Source organism: Lichenostomus cassidix, chromosome 1, assembly GCF_008360975.1.
Source record: "Lichenostomus cassidix isolate B80296 chromosome 1, HeHo_3.0, whole genome shotgun sequence".
Taxonomy (NCBI): domain Eukaryota; kingdom Metazoa; phylum Chordata; class Aves; order Passeriformes; family Meliphagidae; genus Lichenostomus; species Lichenostomus cassidix.
In genome coordinates this window covers 104,578,040-104,598,546 of record NC_139479.1, presented here as the reverse complement: position 1 = coordinate 104,598,546, position 20,507 = coordinate 104,578,040, and the positions used below count along the sequence as shown (strand labels likewise).

Genomic DNA, 20,507 nt, shown 5'->3' with positions numbered 1-20,507 from the left:
CTGTTTGAGGACCATGTGTTTTTCGTTTAGAGACTTTCCCACTACTGTGTAGTTTTCTTTAGAACCTGTTATATTTGGTGGTAGTAATTGATAAGTTTTTTAACTTAATTGGTATGTTTTTTCTTAGTTCTGACATCTAAGCTTTTAACATTTTTTTTTTTTAATGGGGTAAATGGGGTAATAGAATTAAGTTTTCTCTATCTGTATTCTGTTACTTGTTTGGAAATTAAAATATAATGAACAGCTTACTGGCAACTTCTAAAAGTTCTCTCAGGTCTTGCACGTATTTTACAGGACTTGGTGCTGAAAGCCACAGAGTGTCTCTGACAGCCCTGTCTGGACCACAGTTGTCCCGTGCCTGAAGCTGCTTCGGCTGCCTTTTTGGGTACAGTCTGTTGGTCAGCTGGGTAGCCTCTGCATTTATTAATGGTAGAGACAAACAGATTTCCCCATCATCACCAGTTCCAGCTCTTGCTAAGTTGGTGTGTTGCCTTGAAGCTTTTTCTGGGGCTGATTTAAAGACGACTGGTAATGTGCCACCTACAAACATGCCAGCTCATGCTGAGTGGAGGGTGTGTGCAGTGCACAGGCTCTGCTGAATTGTTAGAGGCCAGGGAAGTTACTGAGGGCTTTGTGACCTAACTGAGTAGAAAACTGTTGAAGATTTTGCTATCAGAGTTTATCATCTCTGTCATTTGATGGGAATTGGGTTGGCATAATGCTGCTGCTAGGAAGGCAGCACAGAATTTCAATTTTTTGTTTCAATTGATTTTCAAAAATAGTGAATTTGTTAGAGGAGTATTTCATACCCCTTTTATTCAAGTCAGTTGTGAAGCTTCAGGTAGGTATGTGGTGATGGCAGAGGGTAATTTTTGGTGATATTGTTACAACACCACTGAGACAGGGAAGACTGGCAGGACTAAATTACAGCAAATAGTGTTCATGAACCAAAGCTGTTATAAATTTCTTGAAACCATGTCTTAATGTATTAGAATATAACACGTTCAGCTTTCTGTGGGAAGTGAGGCAAGTGTGTGTTTTAAAATAAGGTAATTCAAAGTCCATTAAAAAAAAACTTGAAACTTTGAACATTATCTTATTTTTTCTTTCTCCTTGAAAGAAAATGGTCTAGAAAATGTCACTTGCCCTGTGTGGAGTGTAATGGTGAATTTACTTTTTCTTTAATTGTAAGGTAGTAAAATTACATGCTGATTCCCAGTACAGATCTCGCCACATCTTTGAATACTGTAGTGTCTCTGTTGTGTCTGAGGTTCATTTCAATTCTAATGTCACTTGCCTCCATAGAGGTTATTACCCAGTGCAAGTGAAAGCTGCTGGCTGCCCTTCACCGTCCGTGGTGTGGCAGTGGCCTTTCTGCAGGGACACAGCACGATCTGGTGCCTTCCTGACACTTGATCCAGGGAAGACCATCTCGCCCGAGAAGCTGGAACTGCTGGCAGAAGCTTTTCACCTTCCAGGCAACCTGTTCAACACTGCCCCAGATTTTACGTGGCTTGATGTTGGTTCTGCGGAGTTTTGTCTTGTGTCTGTCCCTGCCCACGCTCCCCTCCCCAGGCTAACAACATTTGTCTCTTCACACGATTTCTTTTTAATGATCAGTGGGGGGCAGGATAAGCTATCAAATCATTTTAGTGAACGCTGCAAATAGTGGTGTGTGACTTCTCTGATGTAATTTTGTCTTCTAATGCACCATGCTTAGGGAGGGGGTGACCAGTTGAGGCTGTGGGATGAGTTCACCTCTGGCTGACCTCACTGCAGTGGAGTGGAGGTGCTGCCCCTTTGTTCTTCTTCCCGAGTCTGCTGTGTTGTCTCCTCTAACTTCTTCTGGCCTGAGATGTGGGCAAGAGCAGGCAGTGTGATCAGAAATGACACAATGGCTGGCCAAGGTGCCAGGAAGTCCAGGAGTGCTGCTGAGAGTTTTGGGGATCCCTGAGGTCAGGCCAAGCTGCTGAAGGTGGCCTTGGGCTGCCAGGGCTGTTGCTTGTGAGAGACAGGAGGGCAGACGTGCCTGGGTATGTGCCCACTCTGTGATCACAAGGCCTGTTTCTGTAGGAAATCATGTTACTAATTTTTTTTTTAATTGGGCTAAGCGGAAGAGCCTTTATTGGAAGGCTTTCTGTTAAGTTTGGTTGGGTTTTTTTTCCCTTCCTATTCAAAACAGACAGCTGAGCTCTTTCCCCAAATGTGTCCCTTCTCTTGAATACAGTGGACTCTTTGTAATACAGACCTGTCTATAAAAAGTGCAATTTAAATTTTATTTACAATTTCTCTGCTGTACTCTGCTGAATTTTGTGTGGAAAACTTGTGAAATCTTCCTGGTGTCACTTAGCTAGGGCAAGTAACAGAGTTGTTTGGGGTGAAGTGGAAGCTTTGATCTTTGTGCCATTAACAGCAACAGCAAATGAAATCCTTCTGGATGTGCACACCTAAAGCACGGAGTCGAGCGCAGTGTATGTATGGCATTTCAGCCCGTGCAGGAGCAGGTCTGAGTGTGCATGCTCATTTGTGAGAAGTGTGCACAAGGAGCACCACATCTGTCTCTGTGAGAATTTTAATTCATCTCCTGGTGGTTTAAGTTTTCTGCTACAGTGCCTAAGTAGGATGAGGACTGCAGGAGGATTTTTCCCCCATCAGTTTCTCTCACTGCATAAAAGAAGGATTAAAATAATGGCAGAGGAACAACTCATTCTTCTAAGGCTGCTGCTCCACAACAGCTGAATGCAGTGGAAATCGGTGTATTATCCCCTCCCTTGTCCCACCCCTGGCTCTCAGTAAGTCCGCAGGAAACCAATGAATGCAGAGAGTGGCTCTCTGATGGTTTATTGAGAGCCCGGGCTGGCTTGCTGGAGGTTTGGGCGAGTGGTGGTGCTGGCTTCAGGGGAGGAGTGGCATCTGGCAACAGCTACAGCCTGGGAAGAACAGCTGACTCCTCTGAAGCAGCTTGTGGTCTGACAGCCCCTGTGAGTGTTATTGTTTGTAAGTATTGCAGAGCCTGGCATCCCGCTGATCTGAGGATATTTGGAATTTCCAGAGTTGGTTGGTTTGCTCCTAGACTAGTTGCTCTTGTTATCATAATGGCAGAGTGAGGAGGATGAATGGGGCTAGTTTGGTGTTTCCTTGGGAGCTCTTCTGTGTTGTGCAGAGCTGGGTGAGGCCATCATGATGGCTTTTTGGAGAAAAACAGCCCCAGAAATATGCTGAACATTTGAATGAGCTAGTGGGACTGCCTTTTCCATTTGAGACATAGGACTGTGTAGAGCATCAAATGTGAGCCACAGTAGCTTATGTTGGTGTGATGGGTTAAACTGTGATGGGGATACAAAGAAAAGTATCTCAAAATGTAAAAATGTGGATCTTGTGGCACTGTTGTTTTAGACCAGAAAGACAAGATTGAACATTTTTGATAGTGGCTACAGTAAACTTATACCCCAGGCAATAGGAGAGGAGAAAGCTTGTCTTGGTGGTGCTACCTTGTCAGACACTGTGAAATGTAATGTTTATGCGTGGTGGTAAATGTCTGTGAACAGAAGAAAAAAATTCAGAAGTAAACTTTTAGAACAGAAAGTAGCCAGGAGTGATTGGAAAAAATATCATAGAACTGTAGAATGATCTGGGTTGGAAGGGACCTTTAAGCTTATTTTGTTCTAACCCCCTGTCCTGGGCAGGGGCAACTTTCACTATTCTGGGTTGCTCAGAGCTCCATCCAGCCTGGCCTTGAACACTTCCAGGGATGGGGCACACACAGCTTCTCTGGGCAACATGTGCCAGTGCCTCACCACCCTCACAGGAAAGAATTTCTTCCTAATATTAATCTAAACCTACTCTCAGTTTGAAGCCATTCCCTCTTGTCCTGTCACTCCAGACACTTGTAAATAGTCTCTCTCCATCTTTCCTGTAGGCTTCCTTCAGGTACTGGAAGGCCACAATTAGGTCACCTCGCAGTCTTCTCTTTTTCAGCCTGAGTAACGCTATTTCTCCCAGCCCTTCCCCCTGTGTGTGTATGTGTATCCTACTTTAGCAGGGGATTGGATTAAATGATCTCCAGAAACCCCATCCAACCCCTCCTGTTCTGTGGTTCTGTATGTGTGTATTTATGTACACACAGATTGCTGTGTGTTCAGTCATCCTCCAGCCTCCTCCTTTCTCTCAGTGTAACTGTCCTGGCTGAGCCCACTGCCTTTAGTTTGCCATGGCTTCTTGTGCATGCTCCTGGCAGGTCTCTGGGTGTTGAGGTGGGACGGGGCTGTGAACCGCTGGTACCGTGGCACTGCCTAGCTGTTGTCCGTGGTTGGGCTCTGGAAGGAATCCTCCTGAATTTTGTGAGTAGTTTACAGAAAATACGTACTGGTGCTTTGAATGACCCCTCTTGCTGCCATCAGAAACTAATCGCCCAGCAGACTTGAATGGGAACAGAGACATTTTGCTAATTACTGTCACAGCTACTGGAGTATGTAAGAATCAAAAGCAGTTTTTGTGAAGCAGATTTTCCCATGGTGGTTCTAGTGAATATAACCTGAAGTTTAACTTGCTTCTAGTTAAGTGAAAGTGAAGATCTCACTGGTTTTACTGCAGTTAATTAATTTTAGAGCTGCTATTATTTATGATTGGGAAGCTCACTGTTATGCTGAGCAGGGTATGAGAAATCATGATGGTGGTTTAAAACATACAGACCTCAAAATTCTCAGTAATTTAACATTTCTGACACCTTTTAGTTTTCAGTTAAAGCTAAGGCTGCTATGCTTTCTTGATTATTATCCTGTCACTGAGGCTCATTTAGGTGTAGCTATCAGTAACAACTAGAAACATGTAACTAAGCAATTCTTCACATGGATTTTCACTCAAGCAACAGTGTTCATTCATAAATCAATTAATAGACTAATTTTAAAATTACCCCCTGTGAACTGAGCAGGTGGTTTTCCTGCTGGTTGCAAGAGTATTCCCCATGCTGGTGATGATTTGGCTCATAACTTCTGGGTGGTTTTTGTAAATAAATATCAGAGGTGGGTTTGCCTTATATTTAGTGTCAGAGAATACAAACTCCTCAAGCCTCTCCTTAAAATCTTATTTCAAAGTGTTTAAATATTCGCTTGAAAAAAGACAAACATATAAGCTTAGAATAAGATTTTTTTTTTGACCACCTGTGAGGCTCAGAATTAGTGTTTATAGAATGCACGATCTCATGTTGTATAGAAACCTTAATATCAAACATTGAAATTCATTGAAAAGTCACTCATTAAAGCATTGCAGTTTTATTACTGTTCATGGAAAACATAGAAATATGGTGAGGGTATTCTTTCTGTGTGTTGTCTAGGATCATCATAGGTTACATAAATCTATTATTTAGTAGAGTCCTTAATTTAATTTTTGAGAGAGGAGTGTATGTGCCTAAGTAGTGCACTCAAGTCTTTTCCCCCTTAAAGTTTTATTTGGGCTAGACTGTGGTTGGCTGAAAGTTCCTGCCATACAGTGTGTCCTTTTGCCTCCTTGAAATAAGTTTTTGCTCTTAGTCCAGTTGCACTTTGTACAAGCTGCTGCTGTAATTGTCAGGTTTTGGCAGCCTGTGCAGAGCAGTCCAGGACTGAAAATCTGCTGTCTTTGTGCACGTCCTTTGCTCTCCACAGGTGATTTTTGTCTGAGCCAAGGCTGAGGTGCATTTTGCATTTGAGTGTGTATAAAAATATACCTTTACCTACTTTCTTAGAGGATACAGTGTCATCTAAGAGGTTTCTCTTTTCATACCTGAACAAAAGGAAGCCCAGTTAGCAGATGCTGGGCAAGGGAACCTGATTCTGTTGCGCTTTAAGGAACTCCTTACAGCCAGTGCAGAGATTTAACTTGGTCTTTGTACTAGCAAAATAGTGCTTTTAAAAATATATGTATACATTTAACCACTTTCTAATTTAGATATTTTTATAAGTATGTTTCTGCACATACATGGAGAAAAATCTTGAGGACAGAGCAGGGAAGACCAGAGACATGCAACAAAACTTTCTGGAGCCGACTGCATGTTTTCTCTGTGTTTCAACTCAATATTTTCGTGGAAGGAGTTAGTTTTTATTTGCCTATTTGGAACTTGACAAACAGTATATTTAGAAAATGGTTAATGTATCTGTGTTGCTGGAAGCTATAATGTGCAGCAGTGTCTGTGGGCCTTTTAACTATTCCTGGGAGATATGATTAATGTGGCAGAAAATGACATTCACAGTCGTAATTGAGGGTCTTTAGTATGCTTGTCCTTTGTACGTAAACTATTTTTGTTTGTTTGTAGCAGAAACTCAAAGCCTGTTTATAGAGGATTACATTTCTCTAAGCTCTCAGTGTTCTTCTCATTATAGCAGCATCATATGAGGAAACCAGCTTATTAGCTTCTTGTCTGCAAGCAATGCCATTAGCAGGTCCTCTGCAGCTCAGGCTTCATTAGAATTGTCTTTAATATAAAATATTTGTGCAATGTCACTTGAGTTTTCCTCCAATAAATAGGTCTTATAAATCAGTTTGCACTAGAAAGTAAAGAAAGAGGGATTTGTGTGGAGGGTCTGAGTCAAGATACCATTCTCAGCATTTGCATTTTCCTCTTTTTTTTGTCTCTAATAGAAGTATTCATCTCTCAGGAATCAGAATCATTGCCTAGGTTGGAAGGCACCTTAAAGACCATCTGGTTCCTCCCTGATATCCAATTTAAACCTACTCTCTGTCAGTCTGAAGCCATTCCCCATTGTCCTGTCACTCCAGGCCCTTGTAAATAGTCTCTCTCCGTTCTTCTTGTGGGCTCCCTTCATGTGGTGGAAGCCTGCAAGTCACCCCTAAGCCATCTCTGTTCCAGGCTGAGCAGTCCCAATTCTCTCAGCCTTGCCCCATAGGTGCTCCATACTGATCAACTTGGTGCCTCTAGTACATTTTCATTATGTACTATTGAAATGTGAACTGTGTAGTGAGGCCATAGATCCTGTTTTCTCCTGCTCGTGCTTGGATCATCTCATTCATTCCTGAACATACAACTTTATCTGTGCTTGGAAAGGGAAAAGAGTTGTTATCTTCTGAGTTTGTAAGTGCTTGTGTTGCAAATGCAAATATTTGGATGTTGCCATGAATAAAGCCAAAGTTTACATGTGTTTCTTCAGAAGCTACAGAGAGGAGAAAATAAACAGATCAAAAGGTGCCTAATTTACCCCCCAAATTTATCTTAACTCTAATTCAATATTAGTCAGTTGATGAGATTTGCCCTGTCCTGAGGAAGCATTTGTATAATTTAGCTTTTCGCTCTGATTGTAGGAAGTTATCAGAGTTTACAGTACTGTCGTGGAACTAATTTGGGCACAGTATCTCCCTAAGCAGATAGTAGTGTAGGTCCTTTTCTGCTTCGCTGGTGCTGGCACAGCTACTGACTATGCTATTGTGTGAGGTTATAAACCAGATAATCTTAATTGGGCATTTCCTGAGAGCAAGAGAGAGATGGCTGAAAAAGGAGAGAATTGGAAATAAGGACATGCATTCCTAATACACAAATTTGGCTTCCATCCAGGAAAATGGGAGAATTTCCTGTTAGTTAAAATCTTCCAAGTGCTGAAAGCCTGAAGATACATAGTGCATACCTCAGGGAGCCAGAGGAAGGGGAAAGGCTGGGAATAGCTCGTGCATGAAAGCCCCAGGGAACAGACTGCTGTGCGATGTGGTGGGACAGAGGGGTGTGAGCAGCTGGATCCCAGGGCAGCCATAGCATCAGTGAAGCATCTGCTTTGCATGGCCAAGGATTTGGGGTACCCTGCAGGAGCTGTACCAGCAGAGTCTGGTGTCGTAGATCAGATCCTGGGGGCTTTTTGGAGTTGAATCAAATGCTATTCAGGCTCCATGGGGAATATGTGTGTGTGTGTGTGATGTGTCCACGTATGTCCTAAGACTGCAGAGTTTTAACTCACTAAACTGGAGGTTCTCTGCTTGAGAAAAGATGTGGAATCCGTCATGTAAATTTGGGGATACGATGGCAAACAGAAGTGGGTATAAGCAAATTTGAAAGAATGGAGGTGGATTTCTTAGCACCAGTAGTTGCACCTGGTTCTATTGGAATGATCTGGTTTGGGTCTCCATTTGAAAAGAAAGACTGCTTATTAAAATGAATTAAAATACAGTGAGTTATAATGCAGAATTTGAACCTCTGCTAGGGCAAGGCAGGAAAAATAGGGAATCGGGAAAGAGCTACATTAAAAAAATATGGCAGCTTATTTATTCTAGAACTGGTAGTTGTGATCTGAATCTTCCCTCACTGACCTGATTTCATGAGCATACATTAGTGTAGGTACTTCAGACATTTGTAAATACTTGTCTGCTGCCTTCTTCATTTTTTATCTTTGTTTTAGCATAGGATGAGCTCTTTTGGGTATTTTCAGGTATAGCCTTTGAGTGAATTATGATTTATATTGTTTAAAATACCTGTGTTTTTAGACATTTGAGGGTCCATATGCTACAGTCGCTTCAGCTCCAGCTAGCGCAAACTTCATGAAAAGTCAAGCTTTTAGGGTAAATGTAATCAGAATGAGCATTAATAGGAGTTAGGAGGGTGGCTTGCTTCCTATGTAGAAGTCTGTCTGTAGTATTTTATTAAATATTTCTTATCATGTGTAGGAGATTTAACTGTTCAGCACTTGCATTAGAAATTGATCTCCAAGCTTCAGTCATGGGTAATAGTAAAATAAATTTCCTGTATGCCACAATAACCTGTGGTAAAGGAATATTACTCAAAACAAATAAAATTTATCCATTTTGACTTTTGCAGAGTAGTACAGATGCACTAAATAAAGTCACATCAGGAATTAAGTAATATAAGATCTCTGAATATAGCTGCAATTGTTTCATAAACATCTTAAGTGAAAAAAAAAGCAAAAGGAAAATTGAATCTCATCCCCTGATAGTGAATGAGGAAAAGGCAGTAGTTGCCTGTTCTGTCACTCGTAATCAAAAGAAACAGAATTGCCTGTGTTAATACAGTTTCATGGGTGTAACATACTGTCATTATAACAGTGAAGGAGAATAATGGCAAGTTAAACATCCAGTTGCAAGAAAGATCAGTACATAGTTAAGATGATGCAGTTACCTCAGATTTGAGAGGGTGAGGGGAGGTGGTGAATTTGTGGAAGAAAAGGCCACCAGTCAGAGGTTTTAACCTCCTTACTCAGTTTCACAGACCTATTAGTCCATTAGCAGGTATTAAAAGAACATGTTGATCAGGTAGAAATAATATCAATTATATTTCTTCTAGAAAGGGAGTGTATCCATTCTTTAACCACTGCATGATTTAAGTCAATTAGAAATTAATGGTAACTTGTCCACATTTAGCTGAAAAAACAGTAAATCTAAACCAGACAGATGCCCCAAAGCTCCATTTAAGGTTTTTAGGATAACTGTTAATTTGCCTCTTAATTCTTGTCACTTCTAACTAGGGTGCTTGTGGCTTCTCCATGTTGTTCTTTTAATTACCAGTTAGAAATTCTGGAGCTGAGTACCTTAAAATCCTGGCCTTAAAAAAAAGTATACTTAGATACTTACATAATCTCTCAATGAGAAAGGAGCATCTCTGGGCCTGGTTCTGATCTGTTAAATGTGTACGTCCTTGGGAAGGGGGCCTGGAACCACAGCTTTTACACTGGAATACTGAAATGTGGATATAAACTACAGATGTCTAAGTTTATAAGTCACAGCTGTGCTCATAAATTAACAGCCAATATTTTGAACTGCTAAGAGATTGTTTGTTGGTAAATTGTCTCTTCTGTTTTTCCCAGTCTCTGTGAACAATGAGTATATTCCAGTCAGCCTTTCCAAGTGTTGTATATATTGTGGAAGATACAGAAATCTGTTATAACTTGTTATAATAATTTATAGTGAAACTCTTTTCTGTTTTGTTCACCATCATGTCGGTGGCAAATAAAAAAAGAAATCCACTTTACTGCCATGCGCTTGAATTGCTGTTGCTGATTTTCATGCTGTTGTAATTATTTTTCCTAAATACTTTATTTCATTTCTTTTATTCTTGCCAGACCTAGGGGCAGGAAAGCAACTTCATAGGGGAAACAAATCGTGGCTTTGTACAGTGCTATGAAATGCACAGAGTAAACAAACGAGGGGGTGAGGGATGGGGATAGAGTGGGAGTTTGTTTTCCTGCATCACTTCATTCTCTTGTGCCAGCAGAAGGGTTTTTAAAAGGAAAAGAAAAAAGAAAGAGGCAAATTGGATTGTTAGCAGTCTCTCTTAGGATCATAAATGAAGGGAAGATTGTGTATGTAATTCATAAACATCCTGAACTATATGCCTTCTATTTCAACTTATTAGGGCATGAAGTAGTGCCTGCCAGGTTAATTTCACACTGGGGAATTTAGCATTCATGCAGCTCTTAATTTCCTCCTCTCTACGAAGCAGTGATAAGGAGAGAATAAGGGTATTTGAATATTTGATTCCAAATAATTCGCTTTAAAGATATGTATTTTAGAAGTAGCCGCAAGACAATTACAGTTGCTATTTTAAATTGAATTTGGATAGTAGCAGGAGACTGTTTATTTGTTCCTGATAGGAAGTACTCTTTTTGTCTTGCAAACACAACCCTGTACTTTACAAAAATCCTCTTTCATAGATGAAATTACTGTTTTGAGTTCAGGATGTGGTGGGCAAATAATAAAGAAGAAAAACCACTTGAAAATATATTTTCTCCATTTCCCATCTGCCAAAGGAACAATTAAATTAGTTAGTATGGAACAATGGTCAGTGCTCTGTGTTTTCATGGTTTTAATGGTTAAGATGCCTGTCTTGGATTGATGATATGATAATCCTTTATCCCCTATCGTTGGCTTATATGCCCAAGAAAGAAAAAGAAAAATGTGTGGTCCTGTCTCTTTAACTGCACCCAGCCGCAGAGAGAAACGCGGGTTTTTTTGAAAACATTTTCCCCAAGCCTCGCTCCGGGGGAGGAGTCGTCGCTCGGCAGAGACTGCGTGCTGGACGGAGGTCGGAGTGAGCTCTGTTCCCGGTTTTTCCATTCTTCTTCTTTTTTTCCTCGTTTGGACCCCTTCTCTTCGATCTGCTTTGCCACCCGGAGACCCAGGAGGGCCAGAGGACAGCAGAGCTCTCCAGGGAGCTCCACCCTGCCCCGGGTGGGGGGCGAGGAGGAGAGGGACTGCGTCTGAGAAAAGGACTTTTTATTCAGGTTGAATAACTGCCTTTCACCTTGTTTTTCCCCTTCCCCTGTGCCTTGTAGGGCACTCTGCGTGGTTTTGTTAAATAAATAGTTTTTCTTCACTTTCATCTGAGAGGTTCTGTTGTGGGTGGGGGAGGGGGTGTCGGGGCCCTTCGCTCTCGGAAGAGAGAGAGTCTTATCATTAACCCGGGACATATTTGGCGCCCAACGTGGGGCCTCGATTACTTGTTCTACACCTTTTGTGGGGTTAGAGAAAGTGAAGAAAAAAACCCTAATAATTGCATTCTGGTTTTAATCGCTTGGTATTGAATTACAGCCATCAGTAGTCACTATGCTGTTTGATGGGAGGTTGTTTGATGTAATACTGTCTGTTTGGCACATAGGTTTGTTTCCCTACCAACAGGTAGGGGCAATCCTGTCCCTAATGTATAATTTCCACCAATCAGGGACACGACTCCGGCTTGTTATAGTAATGTGTGTGATACTGACGATCTGTAAGAAGGTATGGGAAACAGTTAAAGATGTACATGCTCTGTTAGTTTCCTCCTCTAGTTTTAGTAACCTGTTTTGGAGTTTTGTTAGTAATATTACCCAACCTGCTAGAGAAGTAGAGGGTGAAGCTTCCTGGCTCCTCACCCATCTCTTTCCCTTTAAATCTGGTATATCAGCTTTTGAGAATATTCAGTTTCCCCTGGATGTTAAAGAGACCATTAACTTGGTAGTACAGGTGCTTTACCTAGGAGTTTCTGTGTATATGATGTTCAGTGTTACCAGAATGAGGGCTGAGAAGTCCAGAGGGGCTGAGCAGGAGCAGGCACCTAATCCAGATGTGAGGAAATTTGAATGGTGTGGAGTATGGGAGGACATAGGTAAAACTTTAAAGAAATTCTCTGATCCAATAGACTGGGAATTTCCCCCTGGACAAATCCCGAGACCAGCTGAGGTGGGGAAGTATCTGAAAGAGAAGTGCAGAGACAACTGCAGTGCAATATGTTGGGCCCTGGCATATGCTTATCGTACACTGTCAGATATTATAGAACAGGAAGTAAGGGAGCCTAAGCTAATGGCAGTTGCTCCTATTACAAGGAGCAGGAAAGCCCAATTTAAGACTGATCGCCCAGATGACAGTGGGGAGGGACCCTCAAGGCCAGCAACTGAGTCAGAGGTCATTGTTGAATCCATGAATGTGAGAGACCTTCACAGCCTAAGAAAAGATTATGTCCAACGAGATGATGAATCTGTGATTAGTTGGTTAGTCCGTCTTTGGGATGCTGCAGGCGATGTTACACTTCTAGATGCTACTGAGGCAAGGCATTTAGGGACTGTGTCACGTGACCCAGATATCAACCAAACTATACGAGATGGGCCTGACTGCAGCAGCCTCTGGAGACGAGCTATCAGAGCTGCGAGGGACAGATACCTACATCCCGACGATCTCTATTCGCAACAAACCCAGTGGAGAACCATAGAACAAGGGATTCAACGCTTGAGAGAAATGGCAGTGGTAGAAATTGTCTTCCCAGAGGACATAGCAAACCCAGATCCGATTATAGACCCAGATAGGATAGAATGTACACCTGTGATGTGGCGGAAACTCCTAAAGCTTGGGCCATCAGGGTATGCTTCTGCTTTAGCCATTATGAAGCAAGATGACGGGCATGAGACTGTGCGTGATATGACAAGGAAACTCCGAGCGTATGCAGATGTTGTGCATAGCCCAATGAATGCAAGAATCTCAGCTGTGGAAACAAATCTGCAGAAACTAGAAAATAAGATAGAGAAGAATCATGAGAAACTCAGTAAAGAGATTAAAGACAGCCTTCTCCAAATCTCAGCAGTACAGACCAGAGGTTCTGCTACCCCACGCAGACGCACCTCAGCTATGAGAACTGGATATATCCCTCGACATGAGTTGTGGTATTTCCTGTGTGACAGTGGAGAAAACATGAACAGGTGGGATTGACAACCCACTGCTGTCCTGGCACGACGAGTGCGTGAATTGAAGGAGGGCAAGACTCAGAGAAGGAACTCCACCAGAAGGGAAGTAGCTCTACTCAATATGTCTGATTCCGTTGAAGGAACCTCTAACACAAATACCCACCATGGGTAGAGGGGCCCTGCCTCTAGCCAGGTAGAGGCCAGGGAAAACCGAATTTTTTGGACAGTGTGGATTCGGTGGCCTGGCACATCAGAGCCACAAGAATACAAGGCTTTAGTTGACACTGGTGCACAATGCACGATAATCCCATCGAGACATGTGGGGACAGAACCTATTTCTATTTCCGGCGTTACAGGAGGATCACAAGACTTGACCCTCGTGAAAACTGAGGTGAGCCTGACTGGAAGAGAGTGGAAAGAACATTCCATTGTGACTGGCCCAGAGGCTCCATGTATTTTGGGTATAGACTTCCTCCGAAATGGATATTTCAAAGACCCAAAGGGACTCAAGTGGGCATTTGGGATAGCTGCTGTGGAGACAGAGGGCATAAAACAATTGAACACCTTGCCTGGACTGTCAGAGAACCCATCTGCAGTAGGACTCCTGAAAGGGGAAGAGCAACAAGTACCAATTGCAACCTAGATTGTGCACCGCCGACAGTACCGGACAACTCGTGATGCCGTGATTCCCATTCACAAACTAATCCGTGAGCTGGAGAGCCAAGGGGTGGTCAGCAGGACCCATTCATCCTTTAACAGCCCCATCTGGCCTGTGCGAAAAACTGAAGGAGAATGGAGATTGACTGTGGACTATCGTGCCTTGAATGAGGTGACTCCACCTCTGAGTGCTGCTGTGCCAGACATGCTGGAGCTCCAGTATGAGCTAGAGTCCAAGGCAGCAAAGTGGTATGCTACTATTGACATTGCAAATGCATTTTTCTCCATTCCACTGGCAGCAGAGTGCAGACCTCAGTTTGCTTTCACCTGGAGGGGCGTGCAGTACACCTGGAACCGATTGCCCCAGGGGTGGAAACACAGTCCCACCATCTGCCACGGACTGATCCAGGCTGCACTAGAAAAGGGTGGGGCTCCAGAACATTTGCAATACATTGATGACATCATTGTGTGGGGGGACACAGCAGAAGAAGTATTTGAGAAAGGAAAGGAAGTAATCCAGATTCTCCTGGAAGCCGGTTTCGCTATAAAAAAGAGCAAAGTCAAAGGGCCTGCCAAAGAGATCCAGTTCCTAGGAGTGAAGTGGCAAGATGGACGGCGTCAGATTCCTACTGAGGTTATCAATAAAATCATCACAATGTCCCCCCAACCAACAAGAAGGAGACGCAAGCTTTCCTAGGTGCCATAGGCTTTTGGAGAATGCACATCCCTGAGTACAGCCAGATCGTGAGTCCTCTCTATCTCATAACCCGCAAGAAGAACGATTTCCACTGGGGCCCTGAACAGCAGCAAGCCTTCACCCAGATCAAGCAGGAGATTGCTCATGCAGTAGCCCTTGGCCCAGTCAGGACAGGGCCAGAAGTAAAGAATGTGCTTTACTCTGCAGCTGGGAGCCATGGCCTGTCCTGGAGCCTTTGGCAGAAGGTGCCTGGTGAGACCCGAGGCCGACCACTGGGATTTTGGAGCCGAAGTTACAGAGGGTCTGAAGCCAACTACACCCCAACAGAGAAAGAAATCCTAGCAGCATATGAAGGAGTCCAAGCTGCCTCAGAGGTAATTGGCACAGAAGCACAACTCCTGGCACCTCGACTACCGGTGCTGGGGTGGATGTTTAAAGCAGAGGTTCCCTCTACTCATCATGCCACCAATGGCACATGGAGCAAATGGATTGCCCTTATCACACAGCGTGCCCGTATGGGAAATCTGAATCGCCCTGTGATTTTGGAAATAATTACAAATTGGCCTGAAGGTGAAAATTTTAGTCTGACTGAGGAAGAGGAGCTGGAACAGGTGACCCGTGCAGAGGAAGCCCCACCATACAACCAACTGCCAGCAGATGAAACACGCTACGCCCTTTTCACTGATGGTTCCTGTCGTCTTGTAGGGACAAAACGAAAATGGAAAGCAGCTGTGTGGAGCCCCACACGACGGGTTGCAGAAGCTAGGGAAGAAGAGGGGGGATCGAGCCAATTCGCTGAGCTCAAAGCCGTTCAGTTAGCCCTGGACATTGCTGAAAGAGAGAAATGGCCAAAGCTCTACCTTTATACTGATTCATGGATGGTAGCCAATGCTCTGTGGGGTTGGCTGGAAAAGTGGAAGAAGGCTGGTTGGCAGCGTAGGGGAAAACCAATTTGGGCAGCTGAAGAGTGGAAAGACATCGCTAGTCGGGCAGAGAGACTACCTGTGAGGGTCCGCCATGTAGACGCCCATGTCCCCAAGAGTCGAGCTAATGAGGAACACCGAAACAACGAACAGGTAGATCAGGCTGCAAAGATAAAGGTGTCCCAGGTAGACTTGGATTGGCAGCATAAAGGAGATTTATTCCTAGCTCGATGGGCCCATGATGCCTCAGGCCATCAGGGCAGAGATGCCACCTATAAGAGGGCACGAGACCGAGGGGTGGATCTAACCATGGACTGCATCTCTCAAGTTATCCATGACTGTGAAACATGTGCTGCCATCAAGCAAGCCAAGCGGGTGAAACCCCTGTGGTATGGTGGAAGGTGGTCAAAATATAAGTTTGGAGAGGCCTGGCAGATTGATTACATCACACTGCCTCAAACCCGCCATGGCAAGCGCTATGTGCTCACAATGGTAGAAGCCACCACTGGGTGGCTGGAAACCTACCCTGTGCCTCATGCCACTGCTCGTAACACCATCCTGGGCCTTGAGAACCAAGTCCTGTGGAGGCATGGTACCCCTGAGAGAATTGAGTCAGATAACGGAACTCATTTTAAAAATAGCCTCATAAACACCTGGGCTAGAGACCATGGCATTGAGTGGGTGTACCACATTCCCTATCATGCACCAGCCGCTGGCAAAGTGGAACGGTATAATGGATTGTTAAAAACCACCCTAAAGGCATTGGGTGGGGGAACTTATAAGAATTGGGAGCGACATTTAGCAGAGGCCACCTGGTTAGTCAATACCCGAGGCTCCATCAACCGAGCAGGTCCTGCCCAATCTGAGCTTCTACATACAGTGGATGGAGATAAGGTCCCAGCAGTACATGCCAGAGGCTTGTTAGGGAAAACTGTCTGGATTGATTCTGCCTCACATAAAGACAGACCCATCCGTGGGGTTGTCTTTGCTCAGGGACCAGGGTGTACTTGGTGGATAATGCAGGAAGATGGAAAAACACAATGTGTCCCTCAGGGAAATTTAATTTTGGGTGAAGGCCACATGTAAGGTTGGGATCGCAACATACCACCGTTCACCGTTCGTGACATTATTTGTACATAGTTATGTGTATATATGTATATATGTATATATGTATATATGTGTATATATATATGTGTGTGTTTGAAGTTGGAAGATGTTAAGGTGGGCCTTAAGCCAACGCTATGGAATAAGGGGTGGAATGTCTTGGATTGATGATATGATAATCCTTTATCCCCTATCGTTGGCTTATATGCCCAAGAAAGAAAAAGAAAAATGTGTGGTCCTGTCTCTTTAACTGCACCCAGCCGCAGAGAGAAACGCGGGTTTTTTTGAAAACATTTTCCCCAAGCCTCGCTCCGGGGGAGGATTCGTCGCTCGGCAGAGACGGCGTGCTGGACGGGGGCCGGAGTGAGCTCTGTTCCCGTTTTTTCCATTCTTCTTCTTTTTTCCTCGTTTGGACCCCTTCTCTTCGATCTGCTTTGCCACCCGGAGACCCAGGAGGGCCAGAGGACAGCAGAGCTCTCCAGGGAGCTCCACCCGGCCCCGGGTGGGGGCGAGGAGGAGACGGACTGCGTCTGAGAAAAGGACTTTTTAATCAGGTTGAATAACTGCCTTTCACCTTGTTTTTCCCCTTCCCCTGTGCCTTGTAGGGCACTCTGCGTGGTTTTGTTAAATAAATAGTTTTTTCTTCACTTTCATCTGAGAGGTTCTGTTGTGGGTGGGGGAGGGGGTGTCGGGGCCCTTCGCTCTCGGAGGAGAGAGTCTTATCATTAACCCGGGACAATGCCTTTAATGGTTAACAGGAGTTCAAGGATTGTTCCATCTTAGTGCCTGCTTTTTGCTTCTGTGATGTGATAGCTGAGCATGAGCAGAGTGAATCATCTGTTGGCTCTAAACAGGGGTGGGACCAGATTTTTATTTAAATAAAACAAAACAAAGCCTCAGAATTCTTAAGGAGTGAATATTTAAGAGACCCAGAACCTCTTGTTCTTTCTCTAATTTCAGATGTTACTTTAAACTCAGTCATGGATGCTGACTGATGTGATTTGGGAGAGTTGGATTCAACTGGTCGAGGAAGGCAGTTTGGGCAGTTTCCTGAACTTCTATTTCAGTATTGAGAAACTCTGTTTTGTTTGGAGTTTGGTTTTTTTTTTTTTTTTAAATTAGTATTTCTCTTAAAACACCTCAGTGATCAGTAAAGGTGAATTTCCTGGTCTTGAGGTTGGAGTGACTAGGAATTACATATGTCAAGGAAGGCTGAGAATAATTAGGAGCTGAAGAAGTTGGTTTTGGTGGGAATTCAGGCAGCTATTTCCACTGCTGCTCTGAAGACTGGCCAGTTGTGGCTTTGTATAGGCTTTTTAAACCCATGTTGCAAAAGTTTACCAGTTTTTTCTTTACAAAAATCTGAAACCAAGCAAACCCACCAAAATGCAAAATCATTGCATTTCGGAATTAAAAGTGCCCAAATGGCAGAAACTAAGACAAACTGGTGTAATGAAGGTTCTACTCCTTGGTGGTGCATGAACCTCATATGGAAATGCTTTTAATGTTTGTGGAGTGTACTCTTGTAAGTATTTGGTTTTACTGTTATTTGGTTCTAATCTTATTTCGATGTTCTGTTTTTTGTTTTAGCACCAGCAAACATTTTTAAATCAGCTGAGGGAGATCACTGGTATCAATGACATCCAGGTACTACAACAGGCACTGAAGGTAAGATTAACTGTCCGACTTGTAGCTGAATGTACCTGAATACATCTTAACTGCCTGTGAAAGCCATAAATCCAACCCTTTCTTATTCTTATCTTACCTTCCTTCCTTCCTTTCCATTCCCAGCTTGAGTTTATTTCTGTGGGGAAAAGAAGCTAATAATGGTGGCTTGTTCACTTTGCAGGGAATCTTGTTCTCTTTTGGTACTGACATAAAAATTACTCAAGTGTTCAAAAATGAAAAGACAGGAATGTTATGACTTGCCTTTAACCTTTGTGTGAATTGCTTTGAGATACGTTGGTGCTGCTACAGCTGGTCAGCTACTGAGGAATCAAGTGGTGTTTTCTTGTTAAGGTGTGGTTGTTTTCTATCATGCACTGGCCTTGCTCAGTGTGTAGAATGAAGAACTCTGCTTGAACTTGCCAGCCTTTGCTAATTTGGTATTGTTTTACTGTTTTTTCAACCATTGTAATTACTTTCCCAGCACAGAAAAGTTCTTTGATGCAAGTAAAGAATGGCAGGTCTCTCTGTATTGTTTCCATGTATGTACATATATATATATATATATATATATGCTTTGTCTCCCTCAAGCAGAATTTTGTAGCCATTTATGAATGGTAACTGATTATTTAGTAATTTAAATCAGATATATGCATTAAAAAAAAATAGTTGTTGTTTCAGGTTTAGCATAAGTTGTGTGCACGACAGCTTTTCAAAAGCCAGGATTTCTGGCTTTAAAAATGAAACTGTAGATTTTCAGAAGAATTCATCTGACTCTTCTTTAAGTCTGTGAATGTGCTGGTTATGTTTGTTGGGAGGTGAACCTGCACTCCAAGACCTTTAAGTGGAACTCCACCTAAACAAATTTTTATAAGATGGTTTATCTTTAATTTGGTTAAAAAGAGTGAAATATGCAGAATATGTCAAGTTTAGAAACTCTTTGCTTGTCAGTGTTTTGCCTAACAGTACAATGGTTATCAATTTGAAGTTGCTTATCATGACCTTTGCTTTTTAAAAAAAGGTGAGGGGACTCTCACTTATTGTGTTTTTGGTGCTTAAAGGACAGCAATGGTAATCTGGAGTTGGCTGTGGCTTTTCTCACCGCAAAGAATGCCAAGGTTCCCCAGCTAGAGGAGGCAACATACTACCAAACAGCCCTTCCTGGGAATGACAGATACATCAGCGTGGGCAGCCAGGCAGACACCAGTAGGTATTTTTTCTTTTCATAAGTTTAGTTTGAAGACATGGGAAATAAAACCTTGCCTGTGACATAACTTGTAATCTGCAGATAATTCTGATTTATCAATTCTGAGATTATGTATTCTTTCTTTTCTTATTTCAGTGGGGGGTTTTTTGTTGTGTTGTTTTTGTTTGTTTTTTTTGTTTTAATTTGAGTTATCTTTAATCATTACCTTTACATGTATGTATGGTACTGATCAAAGGGTGAATAACTGGGTTTTCCATCTTTTTTCCCTTTTTTCCCCTGTACTACAGGGTTTATTTTGGGGTCATGCAGTAAATAATTTAAGGCAAAAGCTGGGTACTCCTCTGTCAAAACAAAATTGGAGGAGAGTCTGTCATTGTCTTTCTTAATATGCTAAAGCCTAATGTGCTTAAGAGTAGCTTCTCCCTGAGAGGAATGACTCCCAAAGGGAGAAGTGGGAGGTTAAGTGTGAATTTTGTAATAAAAGAGTAGGTATTTTATATATAAAATTAGCATTAAATATACCTGATTTTAATCAGTCTCATTTAGTTGATACAGGGGGTCCCACAACCTGCTTTTTTCTAAGCCTTGCAGGTTCTAATCCTTAGCTGAAGTGTATAGTTATTTTTATGGGGAGAAAAAATTGTTAAATACGTTCTGCAACTTAATATGGGGAATAACATGGAATAGAAGTCTAAGGGAAGTTTTGTAGTGGGGTTGATTTCTGTAAAATCCAGTTTTTTGATGCTATAGTTTACACCATTTGCAATGAAGATGGAGAATATTTTAATTTAATATCAGTTCTTTGGCCATATATGTAGTATATCCATATAGATTCTATTAAATGAGTGGAATTTAGTGTCACCTGCAGTAGAATTTTTCCCCTTTTTTTGCTCACAATGGTTCCAGTGTAAAGAAGTTTAGTCAGATCTCCTTATCAATTTTACAGTTATCTTTTTTCTGTAGAACCTTGACATAAACTTTTAAACTTTTTTTTTTTTAATTGGAGATGAGTTTATTCCCAGCATCTCAGATCTGAACACTGCATTTAAATCATTGGTATTAGTAGCAGCCCTGTATAAATTGTCTTCAGTGCATCATAGGTAGTTGTATTATCC

The 20,507-nt window shown here is 42.6% G+C and overlaps 1 protein-coding gene across 3 annotated transcripts in view; it reads left to right on the top strand.

The window, feature by feature from the left end:
• Positions 1 to 20,507, top strand: part of USP25 (ubiquitin specific peptidase 25) — a 97,280-nt gene that overhangs the window by 9,497 nt on the left and 67,276 nt on the right. For 2 of the 3 annotated variants that reach the window (XM_085074873.1, XM_085074884.1), the window contains exons 2-3: positions 18,111 to 18,188; positions 19,247 to 19,391. In XM_085074873.1, coding sequence (XP_084930999.1) covers positions 18,111 to 18,188; positions 19,247 to 19,391 — 223 coding nt within the window. Of the gene's footprint in view, positions 1 to 18,110; positions 18,189 to 19,246; positions 19,392 to 20,507 lie in introns of those variants that run through there. The other variant, XM_085074889.1, reaches the window with a different exon arrangement.